The sequence below is a fragment of the Phycodurus eques genome, chromosome 18, assembly GCF_024500275.1.
Source record: "Phycodurus eques isolate BA_2022a chromosome 18, UOR_Pequ_1.1, whole genome shotgun sequence".
NCBI classification, from domain to species: Eukaryota; Metazoa; Chordata; class Actinopteri; order Syngnathiformes; family Syngnathidae; genus Phycodurus; species Phycodurus eques.
The window spans coordinates 10,128,446-10,154,241 of record NC_084542.1 but is presented as its reverse complement, the minus strand read 5'-3'; the positions used below and the strand labels follow the sequence as shown (position 1 = coordinate 10,154,241).

At 40.6% G+C, this 25,796-nt stretch overlaps 1 protein-coding gene across 1 annotated transcript in view; it reads left to right on the top strand.

Annotated features, from left to right (window-relative positions):
- The window catches only part of LOC133416810 (disks large-associated protein 2-like), a 68,714-nt gene that overhangs the window by 19,964 nt on the left and 22,954 nt on the right, over nucleotides 1–25,796 (top strand). Inside the window, exons 2-5 of the mRNA XM_061704041.1 lie at nucleotides 17,146–17,543; nucleotides 17,610–18,299; nucleotides 22,729–22,943; nucleotides 24,592–24,748. Coding sequence (XP_061560025.1) covers nucleotides 17,217–17,543; nucleotides 17,610–18,299; nucleotides 22,729–22,943; nucleotides 24,592–24,748 — 1,389 coding nt within the window. The 5' untranslated portion in view covers nucleotides 17,146–17,216. The remainder of the gene's footprint in view (nucleotides 1–17,145; nucleotides 17,544–17,609; nucleotides 18,300–22,728; nucleotides 22,944–24,591; nucleotides 24,749–25,796) is intronic.

Sequence of the window (25,796 nt, the reverse complement as noted above, 5' to 3'; positions counted from 1 at the left end):
TTTTGTTGTATGTGTCAAGGACAACAAGACAGAGTTCACCACAAGATTTAAACCATTGGTGAGTCTCAAAAACAGTCAGACCAGATTAGAGCTTGCCAAACAACATCTAAAAGAGTGTTCTTACAACATGGACAGATGAGACAAAGATCCATTTGTACCAGAGTGATGGGAAGAGAAGCATATGAAGAGAAAAGGAACTGCTCATGATCCAAAACATATGTACCACATCAGTGAAGCATGATGGTGGTAGTTCCATGGCGTGGGCATGTACCTGTATGGCTGACAATGGAACTGGTTCCCTTGTATTTACTTATGACTTGTGACTGCTGACAAAAGATAGAAAAAAAATATGTATAAATATAATATACAAAATATACAAATACAATATATAAAAGTATGATTTTCTCTGGCTTTGCGAGAATGCCTGATCTAAGCCATTTTATTTTTATCATTGGTGGAGTAGCAGCCCTTCCGCTGCATGGTTTGGCAACATACCCTGTTTCAAGAAACTTGCCATGGATAACGTCAATTGTACTAGAATCCGAATCATCTTTTTATTGTCGTGAACACGCATGGACACAATTTTTTTCCTCTGCATTTGACCCATCACAGTAGCGGACACAGCAAACACTCACTGTTACTCACGTCTGTTTGAATGATACCAGAAAATGAAATAGAAAAAAGGAAGTGTAAACTGATTTTTGGGACTCCCTGTATATAACAATCAGTTATAGGAGCAATTGTAAATGTGTAACAATATGTTGTGTATGATATGTATTGTCAAGTTCATGCATGTGAATATTCTCATTTATCCAGGTCATTTCATTCTCATGACATTGACTCGACTGAAACATGTTTTTACTGACACAACGTAAATGTCACGGTGCAGAGTAGAAAAAGTGACCATTTGGATTTAATCAGTGGTTGATACTTCTTTGGAAGCAATAACCTTAACTGGAGGTTTTCCTGTAGTTGCAGACCCGACCTGCACAATGGTCAGGAAGAATTCTACACCATTCTGTTTCACAAAGCTGTTTCAGTTCAGCAAAATTATTTGAAATGTCTGGTGTGAATCACCCTTACGAGGTCATGCCGGCGCTATCACCCAGGTTTAGGTCAGGACTCTGACTGGGCCACTCCAGAAGGTCTATTATCTTCACGTGAAGCCATTCTGTTGTTGATTATTATCACTGTCCTCTGGGTTGTTTACCGTTGTATCACTGATCTTCTGTTAAGCTTCAGTTTGAAGACAGATGGTTTTAAGTTCTCTTGAAAAATGTCTTGATAAAATTTCCCAAACCATGATGCCCCCTCAACTATCCTTCACAGATAGGGTGAGGTTTTAATGGTGGTGTGCTGTGCCTTTTTCTCTCCACACATAGTGTTGTGCGTTGCAAAAAAACTCTGGCCTTGGTTTCATCTGTCCACTAAATAGTTTGCCAATAGTGCTGTGAAACATCCAGATGCTCTTTTGCAAACTTCAAACATATAGCATTGTTCATTTTGGAAAGCTGTTGGATTGTCCAAGCTCACCTATAATGACACTCATTCTTGCTTAAATATTTACTTATCGTAGATTTTTCAGAGGTGTTAGCATGTGCCAGAAATCTTTAGCCAACCCTAGGATTTTACTTCACATTATAGAGCTTTCTACGCTGTTCTCTTGCATCTTTACAGGACTGTCACACCGAGGGAGAGTAGTAACAGTGCTAAACTTGCTCCATTTATAACAGACAATCTATCATACCGTGGACTGACGAACATAAAGGCTGTTAGAGATACTTTTGTGACCCTTACCAGTTTCATGCAAATTAAACATTACTATTGTAGATATTCTGAGAGCAATTTTTTGCGAGGCATGGTTCAAATCAGGCAATGCTTCTTGAGAATGGAAAACTCTTTTCATAGGGCAAGTCAGCTTTAACTAACACACCCACCTTGTCACATTTATTGGATTCTAGGTTGGCTGACTCCTAGCTCTTAGAGAAGACATTAGTCTAGAGTTTTACATACTTTTTCCACACGACACTGTGACACTTAAAGCTTGCATCCAATTTGTTTGATTTTTGCGATTTCAATGAAGATCAGATCACATTTTATGACCAAATCCAGGTAATTCCAAAGGGTTCACATGATTTTTCTTCCCGCTGTATATTCCGTACGTATTATACTATACACACTAGACATGCATCAGTCCTTATGGAGCATATATATACTGCGATTGGCTGGCAACCAGTTCAGGGTGTACCCCGCCTCCTGCCTGATGAGAGAGAGAGACAGAGAGAGAGAGAGAGAGAGAGAGAGAGAGAGAGAGAGAGAGAGAGAGAGATATAGCACATCTGCCTCATAGTTCTGAGGACCGGGGTTCAAATCCCGGCCCCACCTGTGTGGAGTTTGCATGTTCTCCCCGTGCCTGCGTGGGTTTTCTCCGGGTACTCCGGTTTCCTCCCACTTCCCAAAAACATGCACGGTAGGTTAATTGAAGACCCTAAATTGTCCATAGGTAAGAATGTGAGTGCGACTGCTTGTTTTTTTTTTTTATACGTGCCCTGCGATTGGCTGGCAACCAGTTCAGGGTGTACCCCGCCTCCTGCCCCCAGTTAGCTGGGATAGGCTCCAGCATACCCGCGACCCTAGTGAGGATAAGCGGTGTAGATAATGGATGGATGGATATATATATATTTTTTTATTGTTGACACACAACAAAACTACCTGGACTTAGATTTTCTGTCATTCGACTCTTCAAAAACGTACAATGATGTAGCTATGTTCTACTTTTCCGTCTCCCACTGACATATCCGGTGTTGCCTGGCAACCAACATATTTTTTTTGGGTGATGGGTACCCTTACACTCGCATCTTTTAGAAAAGGCACAGTAAAGGCTAAGTTGTTTGAGTGCCGACTGTGGGTGTTTGAGCATTTAAATACATACTGATATTTCTCACTGAACACCAAGAGGAGCTTTCCACTTTCTTATTTTTATGCCTATCAGGTTAAAAAACAAATCTTTTGTGAAATTTTGAGACGTATAATTGAATCAAAGTTAAATAGTTGAACTTCTTTAGAGATTAATGGTTTGCTGTCTTGTGACTGATTTGTTGTGCTAAAAACATCCATCCATCCATTTTCTGAGCCGCTTCTCCTCACAAGGGTCGCGGGCGTGCTGGAGCCTGTCCCAGCTATCAGCGGCCAGGAGGGGTGGTACACCCTGAACTGGTTGCCAGCCAATCGCAGGGCACATACAAACAAACAACCATTCGCACTCACAGTCACACCTACGTACAATTTAGAGTCTCCAATTAATGCATGTTTTTGGGATGTGGTAGGAAACCGGAGTGCCCGGAGAAAACCCACGCAGGCACGGGGAGAACATGCACACTCCACACAGGCGGGGCCAGGGATTGAACCCCGCTCCTCAGAACTGTGAGGCTGACGCTCAATCCAGTCGCCCACTGTGCTAAAAACAATGAGGGGTTTTTTTTCTATTAAAAAAATAACTGCAAAATATTTTTAAAATGTAGCATTGGTACAAAGTCCATTGTATGAGAGGTGAACACATAGTAGGCCATATAATTGCTCCGATCAGAAGTCCCTTAATATAACAATAAAACTAGCGACCATACAATACAGCAGAATGGAGTAGAAAGCCATTGAATTAGCCATTCATTTAACCATTTTTACCAGCCCTCACTGCATGTTCTATGTTATGTGTGTACATGGGTACAGAAAGTATTCAGACCCTCTTCAATTTTTCAGTCTTTGTTATATTGCAGCCATTTGCTAAAATCATTTCAGTTAATTTTTTCCTCATTAATGTACACACAGCACCCCATGTAGACGGAAAAAAATAACGGAATTGTTGACATTTTTTGCAGATTTATTAAAAAAGAAAAACTGAAATATCACACAGCCATAAGTATTCAGACCCTTTACTCAGTATTTAGTAGAAGCACCCTTTTGAGCTAATACAGCCATGAATATTTTTGGGTATGATGCAAAAAGTTTTTCACATCTGGATTTGGGGATCCTCTGCCATTCCTGCTTGCAGATTCTCTCCAGTTCTGTCAGGTTGGATGGTGAACTTTGGTGGACAGCCATTTTCAGGTCTCTCCAGAGTTGCACAATTGGGTTTAAGGCAGGGCTCTGGCTGGGCCATGTTCTGAAGCTACTCCTTCGTTATTTTAGCTGTCTGCTTAGGGTCATTGTCTTGTTGGAAGGTGAATCTTCGGCCCAGTCTGAGGTCCTGAGCAGTCTGGAGAAGGTTTTCTGTCAGGATATCCTTGTACTTGGCCGCATTCATCTTTCTTTCGATTGCAACCAGTAGTCCTGTCCCTGCAGCTGAAAAACACCGCCACAGCATCATGCTGCCAACACCATGCTTCCCAGTTGGGACTGTATTGGACAGGTGTCGAGCAGTGCCTGGTTTTCGCCAGACATACCGCTTAGAATTAAGGCCAAATAGTTCTATATTGGTCTCATCAGACCAGAGAATCTTATTTCTCACTATATTGGAGTCCTTCGGGTGTTTTTTTTAGCAAACTCCATGTGGCCTTTCATGTGTCTTGCACTGAGGAGAGGCTTCCGTCGGGCCACTCTCCCATAAACTGGTGGAGGGCTGGAGTGAAGGTTGACTTTCTAGAACTTTCTCCTATCTCCCGACTGCATCTCTGGAGCTCAGCCACAGTGATCTTTGGGTTCTTCTTTACATCTCTCACCAAGGCTCTTCTCCCCCAATTGCTCAGTTTGGCCGGACGTCCAGCTCTAGGAAGGGTTCTGGTCGTCCCAAATGTCTTCCATTTCAGGATTATGGAGGCCACTGTGCTCTTAGGAACCTTACGTGCAGCATAATTTTTTTGTAACCTTGGCCAGATCTGTGCCTTGCCACAATTCTGTTTCTGAGCTCTTCAGGCAGTTCCTTTGACCTCATGATTCTCATTTGCTCTGACATGCACTGTGAGCTGTAAGGTCTTATATAGACAGGTGTGTGGCTTTCCTAATCAAGTCCAATCAGTATAATCAAACACACCTGGACTCCAATGAAGGTGTAGAACTGTCTCAAGGATGATCAGAAGAAATGGACAGCACCTGAGTTAGCTGTGTGATATTTCAGTTTTTCCTTTTTAATAAATCTGCATACATTTCAACAATTCCATTTTTTTCTATCAATATGGGGTGCTGTGTCTACATTAATCAGGAAAAAATGAACTTAAATGATTTTAGCAAATGACTGCAATATAACAAAGAGTGAAAAATTTAAGGGGGTCTGAATACTTTCCGTAACCACTGTATATGTGTGCGTGTATTAACATGGCAAAATGTGCTCCCGAACGCACACATAGCTGGATGACTTGAGATAGTAGAGAGCACATTTGTTCACATGCAAGCAGATTTGAATTAAAGTACAGTGCACTATAGTAACAACATAATCATTCACTGGTATACAGAAGGTTAAAGTGAATAATTAGTTGTTAGGTCTGTTGGACAGCCTTAATTCTATTTACTCAAAGCAGGCTCACCCATTTGCTCCTGGAGTAAAATATGGCTGCCATATTGATCGTTTCAATTCTTGTCATGAGTAAAATGTACAAGTAGTTATCATCCCAGTTTAATAACATGATAATTGATTCAGAACAGCAGCTGATCTTGTTGTAATTATTGCCACATCCTGCTTTTACCTTCATTAGCAGCCTGTCTTCTCTGTCTGCTAACGGAGAACTAGAGGAGGTTTTTGCCATTGTCCTTTCACACTGAGAAAAAATGGAGATAAGTACTGATATATGTGTCGCTGCTCTTCATGGCTTTGCTCATAAACAAACCGAATGGCACTAAGACGTAGACAACATCCCACTCGTGGTTAATAGGGCATAAACAACTAATGACTTGTTGCACAAACATTTAAATAATACTGTAATGACAGGTTGGGATTGCCTTTTTTGAGAACTAATTTTTATTTTAGCAGTAAGGTATATATATATATATTTTGTATTTTCTGGAAAACACAAATTGACAAATCTAAGTCAATGTCAAACATGTGACTTGTCAGGTCCACCAATACAATTAGACCACCACAGTAGGCAATACAGGGCAGCGAACAACAATGTCCTTATTCCAAGGTAATGTATGATCCATATCCTCTGAATGCTATCATTTAAGGTAAAATTAACACATAATAAAACTATAAACCACCTTGATAATCTGTTATTTTTGTCTTCAGAGATATGCAATGTTAAATTACAGTATCTCTGGACTGAAGCCATAGTTAACCTTGATGCTGTGCCAAACTGAATAATCGGATTAGTTCTGGATCAACAGTGTAGACTGCTCGGAATACCGAAAGGTTAAATCTGCTTTAGAATTCCAGGCTATTTTATACCACCCCCCGCTACTCTGAGAGCAAATTGTAGTACATATCTCATCAGCCATCTTGGCCCCCAAACACCTAAGTGATGGGTATTGTGTACTTGCACACAGTAGAGTCAGTAATGCAACAACGCAAGTCTATATTTGTAGAGCTACCTAAATAAATTAAAGCAGTGTTGCCTTATAATTTATGCACATGGTGCCCAGCTTCCTCGAGTTATTCAGATAAATCACTTTTCCTGCGGTAAAATCAATGTGTGGCACACTCGGGCGTAAAACAAATAAAGTTACTGCCCCACCTACAGTATGAAAAGAGAGTTTTCCCACTTAAGGCGTAATGTGCACTTAACGAATTATGCATATTAGCGTATAGTCTGTTTTTATAGGAACCAACATAAGGGTTGGCAAAGAATATGTATGTAGGGTGAGGTTAACATACACAGTTGTGGTCAACATTTAACATACACTCGTCATGGGTATAGATGAAATATATAATATAATAACCAATATATAACTTTTAGTGATTTATTTGAAATTTGAACCTTGCGTTTTCCAGATTTTAAAAAAAAAAAAAAAGAAAAAAAGCTTGGCTGCACGTTTGAATTTACAGTGCTCTAATCTACACTCGCCGGCATGGTTAGCACATCTGCCTCATATTTCTGGGGACCGGGGACCGGGGACCGGGGTTCAAATCCTGCCCCTGTCTGTGTGGAGTTTGCATGTTCTCCCCGTGCCTGTGTGGGTACAATATTAGGCTACTCTACTCACCTCTGTCCAAGGACCACATGAGTAGCCTGCGGGCCTGTTAAAAAAAAAAAAAAAAAAAAGCTCACCAGCGATGGGACATTGTGATTTCCTAGGAATGGCTTTGAACTGATAATTTGATAAAATTAACACTTGCAGAGAATTATAGAAATTAAGTGTTGTATATTGACATTTATCTGTTTCCTACATTGTTAAATTATTGTTGATCATTCTGGTGAAAACCAGTTACATGATTAGTATCCTCACGCAGATTAATATTATAGGTCATTTGAGCAAAATGATTTCAGAAGTGTTAGTGTGTAGCCCTTTGCGTTAATCAGTACCCAAGAAGTAGCTCTCAGTTTCAAAAAGGTTGGTGACCCCTGATTTAGGGGAACGTGGGCAAATACAATATTTGATCCTGTATGTTTATTATTTATTTTGGGTGGTTAGGACAAAATGATAAATAAATTCTAACTTATGCACCCAAATGTTTAAAAAAAAAATCTTTGAAGATGTATGTTGGATAATTATTCCACCCTGGAAAAAGAAATTTTAAAATAAGTAAACCCCCAAACTAATGATATTCATGCCAAATAAGAGTGCACTGAACAGTATGTAAACTTCTGACCGCAACTGTAACTATTACTGAACAGGAAAAGTCTGTTATCAAATAAATGATAACTTTCAAACTGCAGTCTGCAAGTTTGTTTGTGCCAACAGGCAGATTGCAGTGTAGCTCATAAGAGGAGCAGCAACAGATCGCATGAACTGAAGAATGAGCTGTGAGGACTCTGTGTTTCTACTGCAACTATACTTTTGGCATCCTTTAGGTTTTATTGGTAGCACCTGCCAAAGGAAATTATTCTGTCGAAACAGCGAAGGAAGAACTGAGATTACTCATCTATTTGAGTAAATATTTGGCCCTTTAGTCACATTGCCCTGAGTGGAGGTATGCCTTTAGCCCATGTCCATAAAAATGTTGCCCACATAGACAATTACAAACATAGTTTTAGTTGACAAAATTGACTTTTCAGATAAATTAGATTGGTTACCTTATGGGTAAGGAGTACTTGAGCGTACACTTGACCTAACCTGCTGTTGCAATTTACTGACTTAAGCATTGGTGTATACAGAGATTTCGTTGTTTTTGTTTTTTTAAATACAGGTACATTGAATAGAAAATTGTTCTGAAAAATGTAAATTGTTTCAAGTATTTCTATTGCCTTCAGCAACCCTGATGCAATTCCACTCATTGCCGTGTTATTGGGAAGGCAACACTGTATCAATAAAATTCAAACGTCCGTCGCAAAACTCGTCTTTTAAAACTACTCTTTCACACAGACACCCTCTCTCCTCTCTTTTGCAGTAAAAGAAAGACAGATGGTGCAGTACATGACTACACAGCCTGATAAAGAGAGCAGTCTACTTCTGAATTTCTACACTTGGAAACCCTCTTGAGGCCGACATAACATGTTGGCACTGACAAGAGAAGCAAAAAAATGTTTGCATTCTCTACACTGCCCTGCAAAGCACTGGGCTTTTACTGACTAGATCCTAAAAGTATACACGGATAAATCATGTTTTAAGCGAAAGATGATTGGGAATTGGGATAGGAGTCCATAGCTGTCCTTCAAGGCTCCATAACACTATTTGTACTTACTGTATTTTGGTGTGTCAATGCAGAAAAATAGCTACTTATAAATTGATCATAGCGCACAGCTAATAATGAATTCAACTTGGGTAATGATAATTAGCAAAGCAATAAATTTCAAATCAGTCATCTGTTCTGAATATTATTTCCCACTAAAAGTGATTGAGGTTAATAGGAGCATTGCTACCAAAGTGACAAGCCGAAGTGTGTGTGTGTGTGTGTGTGTCTGTCTGCATGTGGGTCTTTGTCTGTGCAGAGCACAGTGGCAATATTTGTCAACAGTTTTGCTTTTGGTCAGTATCAAAATAGAATGGGTTACCCAAAAGCAAACAACAACATAGTTTTACCAATGCACCTGTCCAGAAAAGAGACAGCATGGCTCACAGCGAATTGTGTGTTTTGTGTTGATGTAGAGTATGTGACGAGCTGTATTTTTCAATTTCATTGATGCTTCTTGACGATGATGTGCCCACGCCACCTATTAAAACTAACAGCTCGCCAAAAAGTCTTTATGGTGATTATAATGTGCTGTTTGAATTAAATGTTTGTGGTAGATGTTGATTTATTTTAATAATGGCAGGAATCTCTGCAGTACAACCTCATTGGATTGTATGGAGAGACATCACATTTATAATCTTGTCCATTCATCAACTAAGGAATGGCTGCATTTAGAGGAAAGAAGATTCAATATGTTAGATGCATGCACATCCAAATTTTAGACTGAAAAGTAATTCATGTTTTGAGAACAAGTTGCCTTAAATTTACCCCCAGACACTAACCGGTTTCTGACAGGTTGTGGTCCAATTTAAAATATAGAAACTTAAAAATACTAAGTTACAGCGCTAATTGTGTCATGATCGGGTTTTCGTGGTGTTGGAAGGCAAGACAAAATGTGGAGAACCCAAAGTGCAGGGAAGCAGGGAGGCAAGGCAGGAGTGCAGGAATATCACTTTTTTTTTTAATTCCCCCCCACCCCCAAAAAGGCAAACAAGGATCAAGGAGGTAACGCTACATTAGCACAAGTCCAAAAATCTAAATAAAAAGTAACAAAGGAACAATGGGGGACAAATAACTCAACACTACAAGACGGGACCAGAAAACATGACGTGAGACAAGACTACCTTTGACATATGACAATGAACTGACAAGCACTGAAAGAAACTAGGGAACTAAATACAAACAAATTGACGAGACAACAAGGAACACCTGGACAAGACACGAGTGGCTGGAGGGAGTTGATTGGTTGACACAAAGTAGAGGGTTGACAAGAATTAGGCTTTACACGATCAGGATTTTTGGGGCCGATCACCGATCAGCAAGTTTAAAAAAAAGATAACCGATCCGATCACAACGTGGAGCAATGTGTCTATTTACATGACTTGTTCATTTATTGTATATACATGTGTACTGTATACATCCATTTTCTGTACAGCTTATCCTCACAAGGGTTGCGGGCGTGCTGGAACCGTCCGTCCCAGCTCAAATTATTCTCTAGCATTTTAGACAAAAGTTAAAACACCAATGACCTCTAGGGGGCATTCAAGGATTGGCCACTGACATAAATTTAGGTCAAATTAACATTACATGACAGAAATAATGGGTGTTAATTTACTGCAAATAAATTACTTTAATAAATACTGTTAATGACATGGTTACTCTAACTTTCTCACTGTCCCAGCTATATGGACAGGTGTTGTCCAGAGTTTGAGTCCGTTTGACTGTTTTTTATTTTATCCCCCCCACCCACACACACGCTGCGTTGCATGAAAACAGCATACTCCTCGTATACATTATTCTGGTGCTCGATCAAATTTGTTGTGTTGAAGCATTTAGATGACGTTCCCCACGACGTACTTCAGTTGTGCAGTCTAACAAGAACAGGTGGACACAATAATTAAATGAGCACACAACATGAAAAAAATGGGACACAGGAAAACATGAAACAAAACTAAACATAATCTAAACTAAAACACAGACCATGACAAATTGTCTTTCACAATGAACACCAATAGTTGAATGCCCTTAAGGTTCTACAAGTCACACATTTCAGGAAAATATAGCTCTAAAAAAGCTGAATGGAAAAACAAAATCACTTGGGGTTTCGTCCATGAACCATTTAGAATTAATATTTAAACAGTCCTCGTCATCATCCTGATCAAATTTCTTACATCATGAGACCATGACAACATCTAAAACTTGATCAACCGTGCCTCGCCACTGCAAGGCTTCAAACAGCATGTTATTAGAGGGACGTGGCAAATGAGTCAAAGAGGCTCATCAGCAGGTTGCAACAGAGAAACAAAGACGTAGAAGTGGATGTCCTTAGAAATTTTAATGGATCGAACACCCGAGTCTTGATGTTAAACTTCTAGTTAGACAACAAGAAGATGTGCATTAAAGTACTGAAACTTTGAACAATTGGACATGCGCATTCAAAAGTTTGAGGCCGGGACACACTGAGCCGATGGTCGGCCTTTTTTTTCCTCTCTTTTTTTTTTTTTGAGCAACACTGGCTATAGCCGCCTGATGGTATGGAGTAGTATTACTCCTAACACATGCGCAGAAGGTACAAATGAGTTCTTTCTCCAGTACTAGTTGAACGTTGAGTGTAGTTGTGGCGGTGTGTCCGGTGTCACTTCGAAGGGCCGACCGTTAGAGTAGGTCAAATTAAGTTCACCTGTAAAGGTTATGTTGCATTTTAGGTTCATCCTGAAACTTCACCTGAAAGCCAACTTTTTTGTGGGTAGTGTATATGCAGTGTATCACAAAAGCCCTCATTGTGCCTTGGTTTTATTGTGACATATATTTTACAAGGACTGGAATCCCAGACTCCAAGCATGGTTTCTCAGTGCTTATGTGTAAACAGAGGAGTATCCAGAGATAAATATATTTTTTTAAACACGACAATAATTTGTGGTCTAAATTTCAAAGTCAGTAGCTTTATCAACAGATGCACACAAAAGCGTATCAAGTGCGCCTGATGTCTCGTTAGACAGACTCTGTTAAGAATGGCAACATTCTGTATTAGTAATTTTCATATCAGCTTCTCCTATATTATCTGAACTAAGCAAAGCAAACTTATGCAGGTAAGTCATTTACTCATCCGCAGTGAATTGAAAGCAAATGAAACAAATGTTATAATTACGGACTAATGAAATTATTACACGTTGTGAACTGGATTTCAACATTGTGTTATGACCATTTCTGGTGATTTCGGAAGGGTATGTTTCTGGCTAATCTTTCTTTGAAGGGTTTGTGTGGAGTGGCGATAACATAGGAGGCTTTACGGGCTACTGCACAATGAGTAGTGATGGATTATAAGATCCTTATTTGGCCGTTTCTTCTGTCAAAGGGCATAGAAAAGGGACAGAGGCTGTCTCCAAAATAGGAGGCGTCATTGTAGCATCCGTCAGTGTCTGCCTTCTGTAACGAGAACAGCGGTGGGCTGAAGTGGGTGGAAAAGAAACCGTGAATTCAGCCTCTGCTGCAAAACTACCATCCAATTGAATATGATGTTGCAGGATATAACACTCATTCCACTTATATAACATTTACCGCATGGGCACAGGCTACTACTTTTCGAGAACCCTTATTGATTCTCTATCTATGTGATAGTACAAGATATGGAAAGGTGTATTGAAACACAATTGAGGAAGGTTTGTAGACACCCTCTTGTTTAACTGAATCTTTATCTTCTCATTGCACTTCAGTCAGTTTAACCTTTACCATTAAACATTTAATGTCTTTGTGTCATGGTTTACATGAGGTGGCTGTAGACAGCCACAAGTGGCCAGGCTTAGGTAAAATTTGCTCTCTGCATTTAACCAATACCTGAGGAGCAATAGACCACCTTTCGTAGACAGCACATCTGCTTCTGCTCGCTGCGTGCTTCCAAATTTGGCAGACTGGTCTACGCCAAGCTGGGTGTTCCGACGCAGGGTGTGTCTCTGAAGATGCGCCTGGTGAAATGACAATTTGCTGGCAGAAAGTCGGTCTAAACTTACACCTGCTCAGACCCCATCTAAACACTGGACACGATTTTGGTGAGTTCGGGGCACACGCAGACAGATACTAAGGTTAAGTCACCAGCAGTTATCACCATCTTATTCTGTATTTAATGAGGGTACCCGCTCACATTGTCTATTGACACACCGGCCAAGAGCAGTGACAATGTTCCACTCATGCACAGATAGCTTTAGGCATTGTCCTCTTCCACACAGAGATGTCTCTGTTGAGATTCCCATTGTGCCACATTTAAAGGGAACGACAGGACCCACTTTGATTGGCTGCAAATAAAGTCGGCTGTAAACACACCCACAGTGGTTCAGCCAGACCACTCTTGGATCTGCCGGCCTGCGCTGGTCTACCAATAACAATTACCAACACCGGTCTAACCCACCCCTGGCGCAGTTGCGCCGCCCGCCGTGCTGGATTTACACCGGTCACTAAAATAGGGCCCACAGAGTCAGCAAGGCAATGACAAATATACTCACACTGAAAGGGCAATTTAGAATCTTCAATTAGCCTCTATAAAAATCTAATTTATATGATGTTTTGAATGTCAGTGTTGGTGTATCTGACCCTTCCCACCTACTCATATTGTACTTTGGTTATTATTACATTGAGTGATTTAACTGTGTTGTAATTTTGTAAGTGTCACACGTAGGCCTGGCAAGCATTTAAAAATTCACTTCCAAGAGGGAATCTCAATCAGTTTAGCAGTCATAGATACTTGATTACAAGCGCTAGTCTTCCCTGCGTTCCTGCTTTCAGTCCTTTAGTGATAGTAACAGGTCAGGGCTGGTGTCTGTGTGAGTGAAACCATAAAGACTAAGATTGATTAGGAGCTTATGCTTGGTCAACACCGATCGAAAAATTACCACATGGAAAATATTTTTCACATTCATGCTCTACAGTTTAGCTGCCTGTTGCTCTGTGTCTCCCTGTGGCATTTAGCTAGCTGTGTATTGGTGTGGAGGAGGAAGGCTTCATTTATGCCATGTTATGCAACCATCTTGGGAAATGCATGGCCAGGAGATGACTGTAGCTGCACAGCTTTAGTTTTAGCTTAGCAGCCATCAGCACACCCGTCTCCCCGCAGCGTAAGAATAGAGCGTGCAGTGAGGCTTTCCCCTCTCTTTTTTCTCTGCTACGCTGGTCCTCATACCACCTCCCCCCGTGTGTGACATCTTTCTCAGGTTGAAAGTGGGTTACAAGCTGCATCAGGTGCTGACAAAAGCAGATTTATGGTCGTGAGGAAAAAGCCTGTGGCGCTGACACCACAATAACTGTTGCGTAAGCTGCAAAGCAAGAAAGCTCACATCTGCATCTTACATGCATTCAATGTGTGTTCTGGAAGTAACAGTGTGTAATTGTAAATGTCAAATGCATTATATGGGTGAAAGCATATGGACATCTGCAGAAAGTGAAAATGTAACAAAATAGGATATTGTTGCAATGTCTAGTTTATTGGGAAAGCTTATAAAATGCTGCATCTTTAGGAGTATTTATCATTTCATCCAAAAGAGAACATGAGGTCAAAGGGGGGGGCTTACAATACCTGGTCGAATTCATCCCAAAGGTGGAGTTAAGGTCAACCATTTCATTTTTCAACACGTCTTCGTAAAATGGAGAATTAACGACCAAGAGGAACAGATAGGTGTAATCTGAAAGATTTTTTTCAACTAATGTATCATGTTTCTTCGATTTACTTTATGCACCCCGTGCCACATGATCTCTTCCTTGGAATGTTTTAAATCTCTTCTCTCACCATAATAAAGTCAAAGTGCAGGTTTGTGTAGAACATAACAGGTAAGGTGCAGTAACTGTCTAGTTGAAGAGAAAGATGTCTGGGGGTCTGTAGGTGACCATGCTTAAGTACTTTACAAAAGCCTTTAGAGTCTTAAATTGGGCAGACAGATAGAGGTTTGCTCAGACACTTGACCAAAACTCTACAGGTCAATCCAGCTGGATAATAGAGGCTAATGCTCCACTATATATCAGGTTATTGCAAAGAGAGTGGGTAGTATTGACCAAGACTGAGCTCAGAAACTCGTCCTCCCCTCTGCTACTGCCTTCAGCAAATTCAGATGAATTCAGCCTTATAAGACAATAAGTTTGTTTTCTACCAGTTTGTTGAGCCTGCCAGCATCCTTTGCCTTGATGTCACCTCTCCCGCATGCACAAAACTACACTGGCCACTATGCACTGGCAAATAGCGCAAGGCAGTCTGCTGCAAATACTGGATGACCTGGACCTCCTTGGGTTGATTTATTTATTTTTATTTTTTTTTATTTAGAAGAAGTACCCTATAAATCGACTGAATCTTTTTGTCATCAGCCTCTTGCTCTGCTGCGAATCCTGCTGCGGGCTTATTACATTCCCGAATGAATGTGGCGGTTTACACCTTTAAGTTTTAGTTTATATTAGTGGTAGTGGTATAATAAATTGAGAAATTTGTTGATGGTTCCAGATAGCCTGTGGTTGAGAGTTTTACCAGACAACTAAAGTTCAAAGGTTGACGCAACAACTTAAAGTGGCCTAAAGCTGAAACCAATGTATCGGATCCGAAACGGGGCAACATTTCAGGACAAAATAAATATGTGAATACGTTTCGAATAGTTGTTTTTCATTATTAAATAAGGTAAACACTCCAGAGTACAAAAACTAGAATTACCCTCAAATTTGCCACAATTTAACTGTGAAACAAAAATGTTTAATATTTGTTCATCTGTCAGTATGTTAGCAGGTGATTGGGTAGTGTAGCCAGTAGTGCACATGCTTAGAAACAACAGAAAGACACATTGAATATTAGCTAAGCAAGTCCAGCCACTAATCATGGGGAAGTCAAACTGTTGATTGATGCTTATTCTGTATCTCCATGAGCACCCTGATTGATGAACTCATCACAGTATGTTACAAAGTCTACTTTACAGTGTAAACAACATGGTCTCAAAATGAATCTACACACACACATACTCTTTAAACATCTGAGCATGTACTGCTGTCTACTTTAATTTTACACAATTTGTAGCCTTAGCAACCATCTCATGTCATCCACACTTAAGGGAGTGTGACACTGATAGACTTCTGGACAGAGATGATCACAGTTGCCATTACAATTAACACAAAGCCAAAAGGAGACAAAATAATGCTGACTGTAGTCAGGGTTGGCAGAACTACAAACACAAGGAATAACTAGTAAAATACATTAAATGCAAAAACACAATACTAATTATTATGATCTCACACAAGTAAACCCCAATGATAGTCGATAAAATCTGATGACATAGGGATCAGCTGTGTTTCAAAGGAAGTCACTGGAGTCTCACTGGAAGATCACTGTGTTGAGACATTCATAGCTATACAGAATGCGATTAAGCTTACTTAAGTGATGGTCTCCACATTTGAACTGCCCAAAGTGCCGTCCAATGTTTAATGCTATGCTCATGTAGTTTTGTCACATAGTACAGAGTATGGGTCATAAGCCTTTTTTTCTGTAGCTGGGATCCACCCAAAACAACCTTGAAAATCCTGTTACAGAACCTGGGTTTTTCTGCAGTGGTTGCCATGACAACTGTGCAATTTATTTGTGCTTCCTTTCAAATGGTGTGTGAAATCAGAGATCCCAAGCATTATGTAAGACGGAGTACACTGTTCTGCACTGGGGTTTCCTGCTGCAGAGGAGAGAAGTAATTAATGAGCTCAGGGTGCAGGTAACGTGGTGGGAAGTTGAAAATAGCGCATTTGGCTTTACTACCCACATTGCAACCACTCAATGGTGGTTTTCATCTGAATTTCCTCCTCCTATATGTTCATGCATGGTTGTACAATGAAATGGGTAACGTGTTTACAGGAAGTGCTTTTATTGTATTATTATTTTTCGATTTCCAGCCAGAAAAGTATCACTCAGGATTATATAGTTCATTCATATTGTCTCCTTTTCCGAGATTGTTAGGATAAAAGAAGTGAATAATATGTAGTATTTCTACCTTAAAATATTCAAATCATTTGGATTTGCTTTCATGGTGTAATGAGTTCTGGTAGTGTTATGAACGTACATTTATTGGATTGACTACTTTAGCTTCGGACCATGACTTTGTTGCTTCAATTTCCATCATCTTGAGGTTAGTTAGGTGCAACTGTCGCTATTCAACAAACATTTGGTACAAAGAGAATTATTAACGAAATTATAAGGTGCAACATAACTTATGTCGTCTGTAAGGAAGGAGTGTCTTTAAATTGACAGAAACATCTGCAACTTAGCGGAATTTGGAATGAAGCAGAGGCCTTCTATGAACTAAATGCAAGTATAATTTTGGGAGAACTTTTATGCCTCCTTCCTCATGTCTTTCTTTTCTCTCTTTCTTTCCTATTCTTCGAGACAGACCAGAAGTTTACACCTTGGTCCCGGTCTCGAAAGTTCAATGAAGCCAGACACCTCCCTCTGGCCAGGAACATGAAGGGCTTATCGGGGAGCCGCTCCCAACACCAGATCCCTTTACCCCATGGGCTTGACTATGACCCTCATGTGCATGACCTCCACACACACCATGGCTTGGACTCCCGCCACACCTCCTACCTGCTCAGCCCAACACAGAGCTGTCCTATGGACTTCCAACATCGCTACTCACCACGGAGCTCCATCCACTCTGACTGTATGATGATGTCCCCGGTTGTGATGCCTCCTGTTGCCGTGTCTGACCACATCTCCAGCAGCACGTTTCCCCGAATGCACTACAGCTCTCAGTATTATGATTCAGCCACACGGGATGACTGCGTCGCTATCACTGCCTCTGCCACCTCGCCAGCAGTTGCTGCTGCTGCAGCTGCTGCTGCTGCCTCCTCACACCATGCCGGCACCAAGAGCAATCGCCTGCCCGCCAACCTGTTGGATCAATTTGAAAAGCAAATGCCACTACACCGGGATGGCTTCCACACATTACAGTATCAGCGCACATCCACCACCGCCGAACAACGCAGCGAGAGTCCTGGGCGTATCAGACACCTTGTTCATTCTGTCCAAAAGCTCTTCACAAAGTCCCACTCCCTGGAAGGATCATCAAAGATGAATGGCACAAAAGGTGACATTGTAGGAGGTGGAGGATCAGGGAGTTACCATCATCATGGGCATCAGACTAACAAACATGGTAGCAAGAGGAGCAAGAGCAAAGAACGCAAGCAACGATCCGGCGGCTGGTGGAGCTCCGATGACAATCTGGATAGCGACAGCACTTACCGCACTCCCAGTGTTATGTCACGACACCACGGGGAACATATCACCCATTGTTACCCAGATTCCATACACGGACACCACTTTGGAGATCTGTCACTCAAGGCTTCGAAGAGTAACAACGACGTCAAGTGCATAGCGTGCGACAGTATGGCAATGGCGCCTGAAGGCAAATTCATGAAGAGGAGCTCCTGGTCTACACTGACTGTTAGCCAGGCTAAGGAGGCCTATAGAAAGTCATCACTCAACTTAGAGAAAACCATGATGCACGCAGACCTTAAGCCTTCACGGACCTGTCACTATCTGCAGGTTAGTGTCACTGCATGATACAGAAAGACAAAAAATAAAGAATCAGACCGATGTCTCATAAATAATGATATGGTAATGGTAAGTTAAAAGGGACAATGGTAAGTTGAGATTTACCAATTTGACTATGACTCAGATCAATATCCACCAACCCCAGAAAATAGCATTCCTTGAATTAAAAAAAAAAAAATGTGACAGATATATTGATTCGCGGTAAAGCAAAGAGGCTTTTTGGATTCCCAACGCTACCGGTTAGTCAACTACTGTGCCCATGAGACAGAGATCCCGATATATTTAACCAAGATTCCCTTTTGTGTGGACCCCACTGGGAACTTTTTATAGCACAACTGAGTCAATCATTGTCAGTGATACTGAGAACAAAGAGCTACTGTACCTCATCTTAACAATCAGGAAGACAGTTTGTACTATTCAGCCAGGGCTTTTTTTTTGCCAAAGGTGTTCTAAAATAGAAAGTCATGACGTCATAGTTCATATTTTTTTGCACAGTGACATATTGCATGTTCCCATCGTAGGCCTATGAAAACTGCAAAACTGACTCTGCCTTAGGTTTTTAGTGGTCACCTTTTAATTAATTATTTACATACACAGTCTATGATTCTGCAAATAATGGCACTATCTGCTCCATTCACATAATGTGTGAACTACCACATAAATACTAAAACTTTTCAAAATGTAGCCTTAAGAGTATTTTCTATTTCCTAGTGGGCTGGATCACCAGCAATGTTGTTGATACATCTGTATTAGTCTACCCACAGTGCTGTAGTAAGTAAAATATTTGCCAAAAACTAAGGATAAAAGAAGAAAACCAATTGACAAAAATAGGTGCACTCACCAATCGATTGTTCCTGTCTGTTATTAGAAAGCGAAAGTGGCTTGAATATCTGGATGCACATCCAGCTTAAGAGCCGCAAGCAGCAGCTGTTGAAAGACTGTCAATACAGCAGCTCTCTGACTGGCGTTTAACAAGTATATGGTCCCGGTATATCAGCTGGCAGAGCCCATCCAGCTGGTCACATTTATTCTGCTCACATGAGAATTGATTGAAGATGTCACACAAAAAGTGATGCACAGTAATTGGTATGGATATATTTTTCAAGTTTCTTTGAAATGTTGTTTTTCTTTATTAAATAATTTTACCCCCAGAACAGATTTTGACAGTATTGTTGGTTACAATGTCGTCATAGTGGACAGCATTCTCTCCATGCTTGTTCTCCAGATACTCTGGATTCCTCTCACATGTATGCTAGGTTAACTGAAATTAAATTATCCATAGGTATGAATGGTTGTTTGTATTTATGTGCCCTGCGATTGAATGGCAACCAGTCAAGGGTGTATCCCGCTTCTTGCCCAAAGTCAGCTGGAATAGGCGTCAGCTCACTCGTGATCCTAATGAGGACAAAGTGCTTTACTTGAATGGATTCCATTGCAAAATACAGTAAAACATGTCAGTATAGCTTGTCTGCTTTGTGGAGTCAATTGCATTTGGTGTTACTATTGTTTGTATCATGGATACTGTATATAAAGTGTTGGACATCTATATAAGGTCATGCACGCACAATTCATAACCAAAACAACTCCATACCACAGGGCTTTTCGCTTGCATACATTACATTGCTTATATTATATTATATATGTACCGTATGTCAAATTCTGAACACATATTTGTGCTGTTGAAGGGTATTGAAAAGACGGTTTCAAATTAGGTTTCATAAACTCCACAAAGAAAGGTCCAAGGCAAGATTCAGACTGATCCCAACTCAAACCGTCTTGTTGTAAAGCACTACCTACAATGCGCAGCAATGTTCAGCTCCTTATTCAAATATTTCAGTTATTACTCTTATCCAATAATGATCTGAAATATATTGCTTGTCTCTGCGTTAACCACAGTCTTAAGCCAGGCGCACACAGAGCAACACAACTGAACCAAACAAAGCTGGACAATCGCAAACAAATTACAATCGGCGACTGGCCCTTCCACACTTACTGATGATCCTGAATTTACAGCAACAACAAAATGCTACCCCTGGCATTATTATTGGGAAACAATGTTTGGGAGTGGTTTACTGAACCACAAACAACATGGTGCTATTGTCAAAAGCGGAGAACCTGACTCCCAAGAAGACAAAGATATTTTCACCAACACATGGCTTTTCATTCCTCTATTTGAGCACCCCTTGGCACTACAGTCATACTAACATGGCTGTGCACATTATAATAACACAATAACCCTTCCTCTCTTTTTTCCGGCCATTTCACTATTTTTGTTGTGAAAAAACATGATGCCATTTTATTGGCTGTAAACATATATGCTGTTGCATCGCACTGTAGAACCGTGTAGACTGCCTGATTTGCAGCAAATTAGTTGCAGAAGGTCAGCAACTGCTGGAAACTAGTTGCAGAAAAATGCACCCTACGCAACGCAAATAGCTCACTTGCCTTCGGTCGTGTCGCTAACTTTTGATGATCAAAAGATTTACATCATTACTTGTACTTCAATCTTAACTTTCATTCAGCATAGCATTTACTACATTTAGATTAGACTTAGATTAAAATGACATTGTAGTAGGATGCTGATTTATATACCTTTTCCCAAGATGCCACTGTATACAAAAGAAATTAATATTATTTTCATGCCAGGTGTTGTGGTTACTTTTCTGCCCAGCTGAGGCACATTGTCAAGTGAGGAAGTCTCACATGACTGAAAATAGGGGTAATCAGCCACTCATCTCAGTGCTAGAGCCAACGAGCGGTTTTACTGAGTAAAGTGAGTCACTGTTAAGAGTATTATAGGGACAACGCTGTGCCTGAGGCGATTCACTGTACAGTGGATTAACTGGATATTTGTGCTTCGCACTGTGTTTGTCTTTATGCTTGATCAATACAGTACAACTTGTAACCATAAACATTAGAAATGGACAGAAACAGACATCAGCACGTTAAGTATATAAGCATTCATTACAGCACAGCTAAGGCCTGCCGCACACCGAGGGACATTGAACATGACTGAACTGCCGCGCAGTGTGCGGGTTCTGCAATTAGTTTTCATGTGTTGCCATAATATATGGTAGCTTTAGCTACCAGCAATCTGCTTAATTCTTGACAATCACGCCGTGTTGTTGTTAGTGGTTCAATAATAGATAAAATAGTTTTTTGGGAGCTTCAAAACATTGTTTCATATAAGAAAACACGGGGTTGTCATAATTTTTCTGTTGCAGTCGTGCTCAGTCGCTTGTTTGCTTGGTGTGAGTGAGGCCTTAGACATACTGTACACTTAACCTGGTCTGATGTACAGCACAAATTTTCAAATTATTAAAACAATACAAAAAATATTTATGCTATGACCATAAGTATGTTGTTTGCTCATGTTCATGTTCAGTAGCTCAAAAAAAATGGATACTACTGGGGATAATTTAACAATGGCCCTGACCTGCAAGTTCTCATGATCCTAATCAAGTATTGAATGGTGCAACTTCCAACTTGTATAGTATGCTCTTGTCCAGTCTCATTTATTTTAGTTGTAATACTAATCTCTACAGTAAGCAGACAATAAAATTTTATATACTGTAGTTTTGAATAGGCGGCACGGTGGCCGACTGGTTAGAGCGTCAGCCTCACAGTTCTGAGGAGTGGGGTTCAATCCCCGGCGCCGCCTGTGTGCATGTTCTCCCTGTGCCTGCGTGGGTTTTCTCCGGGCACTCCGGTTTCCTCCCACATCCCAAAAACATGCATGTTAATTGAACACTCTAAATTGCCCGTAGGTGTGAATGTGAGTGCGAATGGTTGTTTGTTTGTATGTGCCCTGCGATTGGCTGGCAACCAGTTGAGGGTGTACCCCGCCTCCTGCCCGATGATAGCTGGGATTGGCTCCAGGACGCTCGCGACCCGAGTGAGGAGAAGCGGCTCAGAAAATGGATGGATGGATAGTTTTGAATAACAGTTTTCAGCATTGTCTATTTATTTCTCTCAGAATTATGTTTACCACTTAAAGATTATGTAATGTTTACAAAAAAAAAAACAGTCAACTAAAATGCAAATAAATTAACATGAGCATCATTTCTTGGGGGGAAAACAAACATTTCCCTTCTGTTTTGTGCTTGCAATGCTATTTAATGTACTCCAAAGTGTGTTATTATGTTTACAGTTTCCCATGGGGTGTGCACAGAGAAGCTACTGTGTCTCAGTTAAATGTTCTCTTTACAGCTAAAGAAGCAAGAGCTTATGCAACTTTTGTCTGGAACAGCCTTCACACTCATTTAGCTAATTGGGCTGCATAGTACTTGCAAGTATTGCTAGTTTGCCAAGTCTGACACGTGGTCTCATGAAGGGGCGTTGCATCTGTGCTTCATTGTTGTTTAATGCAATAATAAACTGGCTAAAACCTGATTCAGAGAGGCTGATCCTTGCCCACAAGGTTCCTCAAGATGAGTGGGGTGGATACCCCGGTGAGAAGGATGACGAGATCCCATGTCGGCGGATGAGGAGCAGTAGCTATGTCAAAGCTATGGGAGAGGTGGATGATGATAGTGGCGATTCCGAAAGCCCCAAGACCTCCCCACAGAAAAGCATTCGGCCAGATGCTCTTGTCCTTAAGTCAGCCATGCACAGACCGCATTTTGACTCCCAAAGGTAGGTTTGGTCCAATATACTGTGTGACTATTTGTTTCATCGCAACCATTTGCTACTTCTGTGTTCTATGAGTGTTTGTCAAGCACTTTAGGCAGTTGTTTAAAAAGTTGATGTTTTAATAATAGAGTCCAAAGTAACATTATCTGAAAAATAGTTTCAGTAAGAAAGGTTTTCGGCTACATTGGAGTGCTATTCATACCAATTTCCTTGATCGCTGAAATGGGAAAATGAGAATAATAATTGGGCCTGAATTACTTACAAATATGAACAAATATTGAAATCCAATCCTCCTCCTCTATCGACTGAAGACAAGATAACCTGATTGATACATTTGAAAAATTTTACTGTCCAAATGTTTTACCAACAAATCCATCATCAGGTGTCAAACATAAGGCCGGGTGCCATATCAGCCCGCAATCTCATTTTATGCAGCCCACAAAAGCAAATCATGTGCGTCAACTTCATGTTTCTAACTAAAATCTGTTCCAAAATTTGAAATTGTCTTCATGTAGAAATTTCAAGCATTTTTCTGTTACCCAACCGCTTTTTTAAATAAATTGACTAATACCGTACTTGAAAAAAAATGTTTTCCTTGACTTTGGATTTAAAAATGAGTTCTCCATCAGTTTGTTTTTTGTGTGTGTAATAATATGATAAGGCGATAATACAGCTACAGTATATGGTTTCACAGTCTAAACAGCAATGTGGCCCACGACAAAAATGAGTTTGACACCCCCATATACTGCCAAATGAATCCCTCACTGACTGTGTTGAGCAATTATTTTAATACAGGGAAGGCGCTATTTTTTTTATACAGATCTGTAGTGTCTCATTCAATTTTTGCAGCTGGACATGTTGCTGGTGATTTTTGTATTGCCTATCTGTATGTCAGAAAAGCAGAACAAGTGGAAGAGTATTAATTTATTGTTCACCTAAAAGCTATACAATTGTGTAGAATTACATCCCACACATCCTTGCTGCCTATGTTTTTATTGAACATGTTCCTCTCAATGGCTGTTTTCAGACACTGTGAAACAAAGCCAAAATGCAAGAAGGCAGGGAGGCGTCATGCGTCTGCCATCCTTTAGCCACTCACTTCTATTTTCGTTGTTGTCACAGCAGGGTTCTGATTACTCCTACTTTGGGCCCAACATACTTCTTTTGTAGCATTTGGGGGCAATCTTGGCATGCCATATGGTTGAAGGTAGAATCAGCATACACTGTATTCTACACTCAAAGGCCACAACATTGGATGGATAGACCTGCACTATAGAAGATGCCAGGTGGATTAGGCAAAGAGACTATACCCTGGATTGTTGGACAGTCACAGGGGAATTGCATGGAAATTGATCTCAAGCCACCAGCATGACAGTCAACTACTTGAACTACTGTATACCCATTGCCCTCAATCAAAACTGAGGAATGTATTTCCCCCCCCCCCCTCTCATTAACATTTTTTTTAACATGGATACCAGATTAGGTTGAGTCAAGAAGACACGAGCCTTTCCTGTGATGATATTCTGGAGCAATACATTCAGCAATGGCTTATTGAACAGATGAAGATGCCAGTCAGTAGGTAGTACAGTATAATCCAGTTGATGGTCCATATGTTACTTCGTGTCTGTCCCTTCCCGTTGGTCCTATTCAGCCCGGGCTACCGCTTGCAAACCATGAGAGATATGCGGGCCCACCCGAGTGTTACGCTGGACCCTGCCACCACTTTTCATCCACCGCCCTTCCGCTCTCGCAACCAGAGTTACATGCGTGCTGTCAGCACCCTCAGTCAGGCTAGCTGCGTCAGCCAGGTGAGTGGCAAACATGCATGTCAATCGGAAGCAACACACCTATACAAATATATTTTTTGTCATTACTGGCTGTTGCATTAGAAGTGTGTACAGAAATAAAGCACTACCTTGAGCCAGTCATATTAGAGGTCGACAGCTAATTGTGATGTGGAGACTGGAATCAAAAAGCATGATTGAGTTTCTTTTCTTTTTTGTTGTTGTTTTTTTACAGTTCCGACCTAAAATAGAAATATAATTGCTTCCTTTCTGTGAATTTCTCGAATATATACTCACACACAAACCTTGAATGTTCATTTTACACTTAACTTTCATAAACTGTGAAAAAAGGTCTTTACATCAAAGTGCAAATCTGCTTGTCTTGAAGAGGCCGCTGATACTCACTCACCTGTCGTCATGGCCTGCCAGTGACTTAGCTTACTAACATGCGAAACAGCGGACTGCTACTTTCGTCACAAGATTAGCGGCTAGGCACAGGGGCTGTGAGACAAAGCATCATAATTAACCACACATCAACATTTCCAGGTATTTCCCTTTTCATACGCTGCGATCAGTTGTGTGAGTCTGTTCTGGAGCTCCTTTGGACCCTGGTGGTTGCTACAGTAAAATGATTTGTGACGCAAGTCCATTTATGGAGAACAAGTAAGAAAAGGAAAATATTTTTGTCCAAAACCAAAAAGAAGCGTACAATCAGTTTGCGTCTTTACTTTATTAAAGAGGAATATGTGTGAAACAATTACATTGAACAGTGGTGAGATTATTATAGACAGACAATACCCTGTCAGTCAGTCAACTGTTTAAATGCATTATTATTATTATCATTATCATCATCAGTCTAGGGCGCTATTGCAACAGCTAACACACCAATTGGAGACTGGATTTTGTTTGTTTGTAGAAATGTGTATTAAATAGTACAGTACCTACTTTGGGGGAAAAGGGATACGGAAAATGAAAATGCTGTGCACTACAAAGTTAACGTATGACTGTTCTGATCTATCCTCTGTTTTATTTGATTTTATTTGACATTCATGCAGCTTAAGTTGGTTGGGAA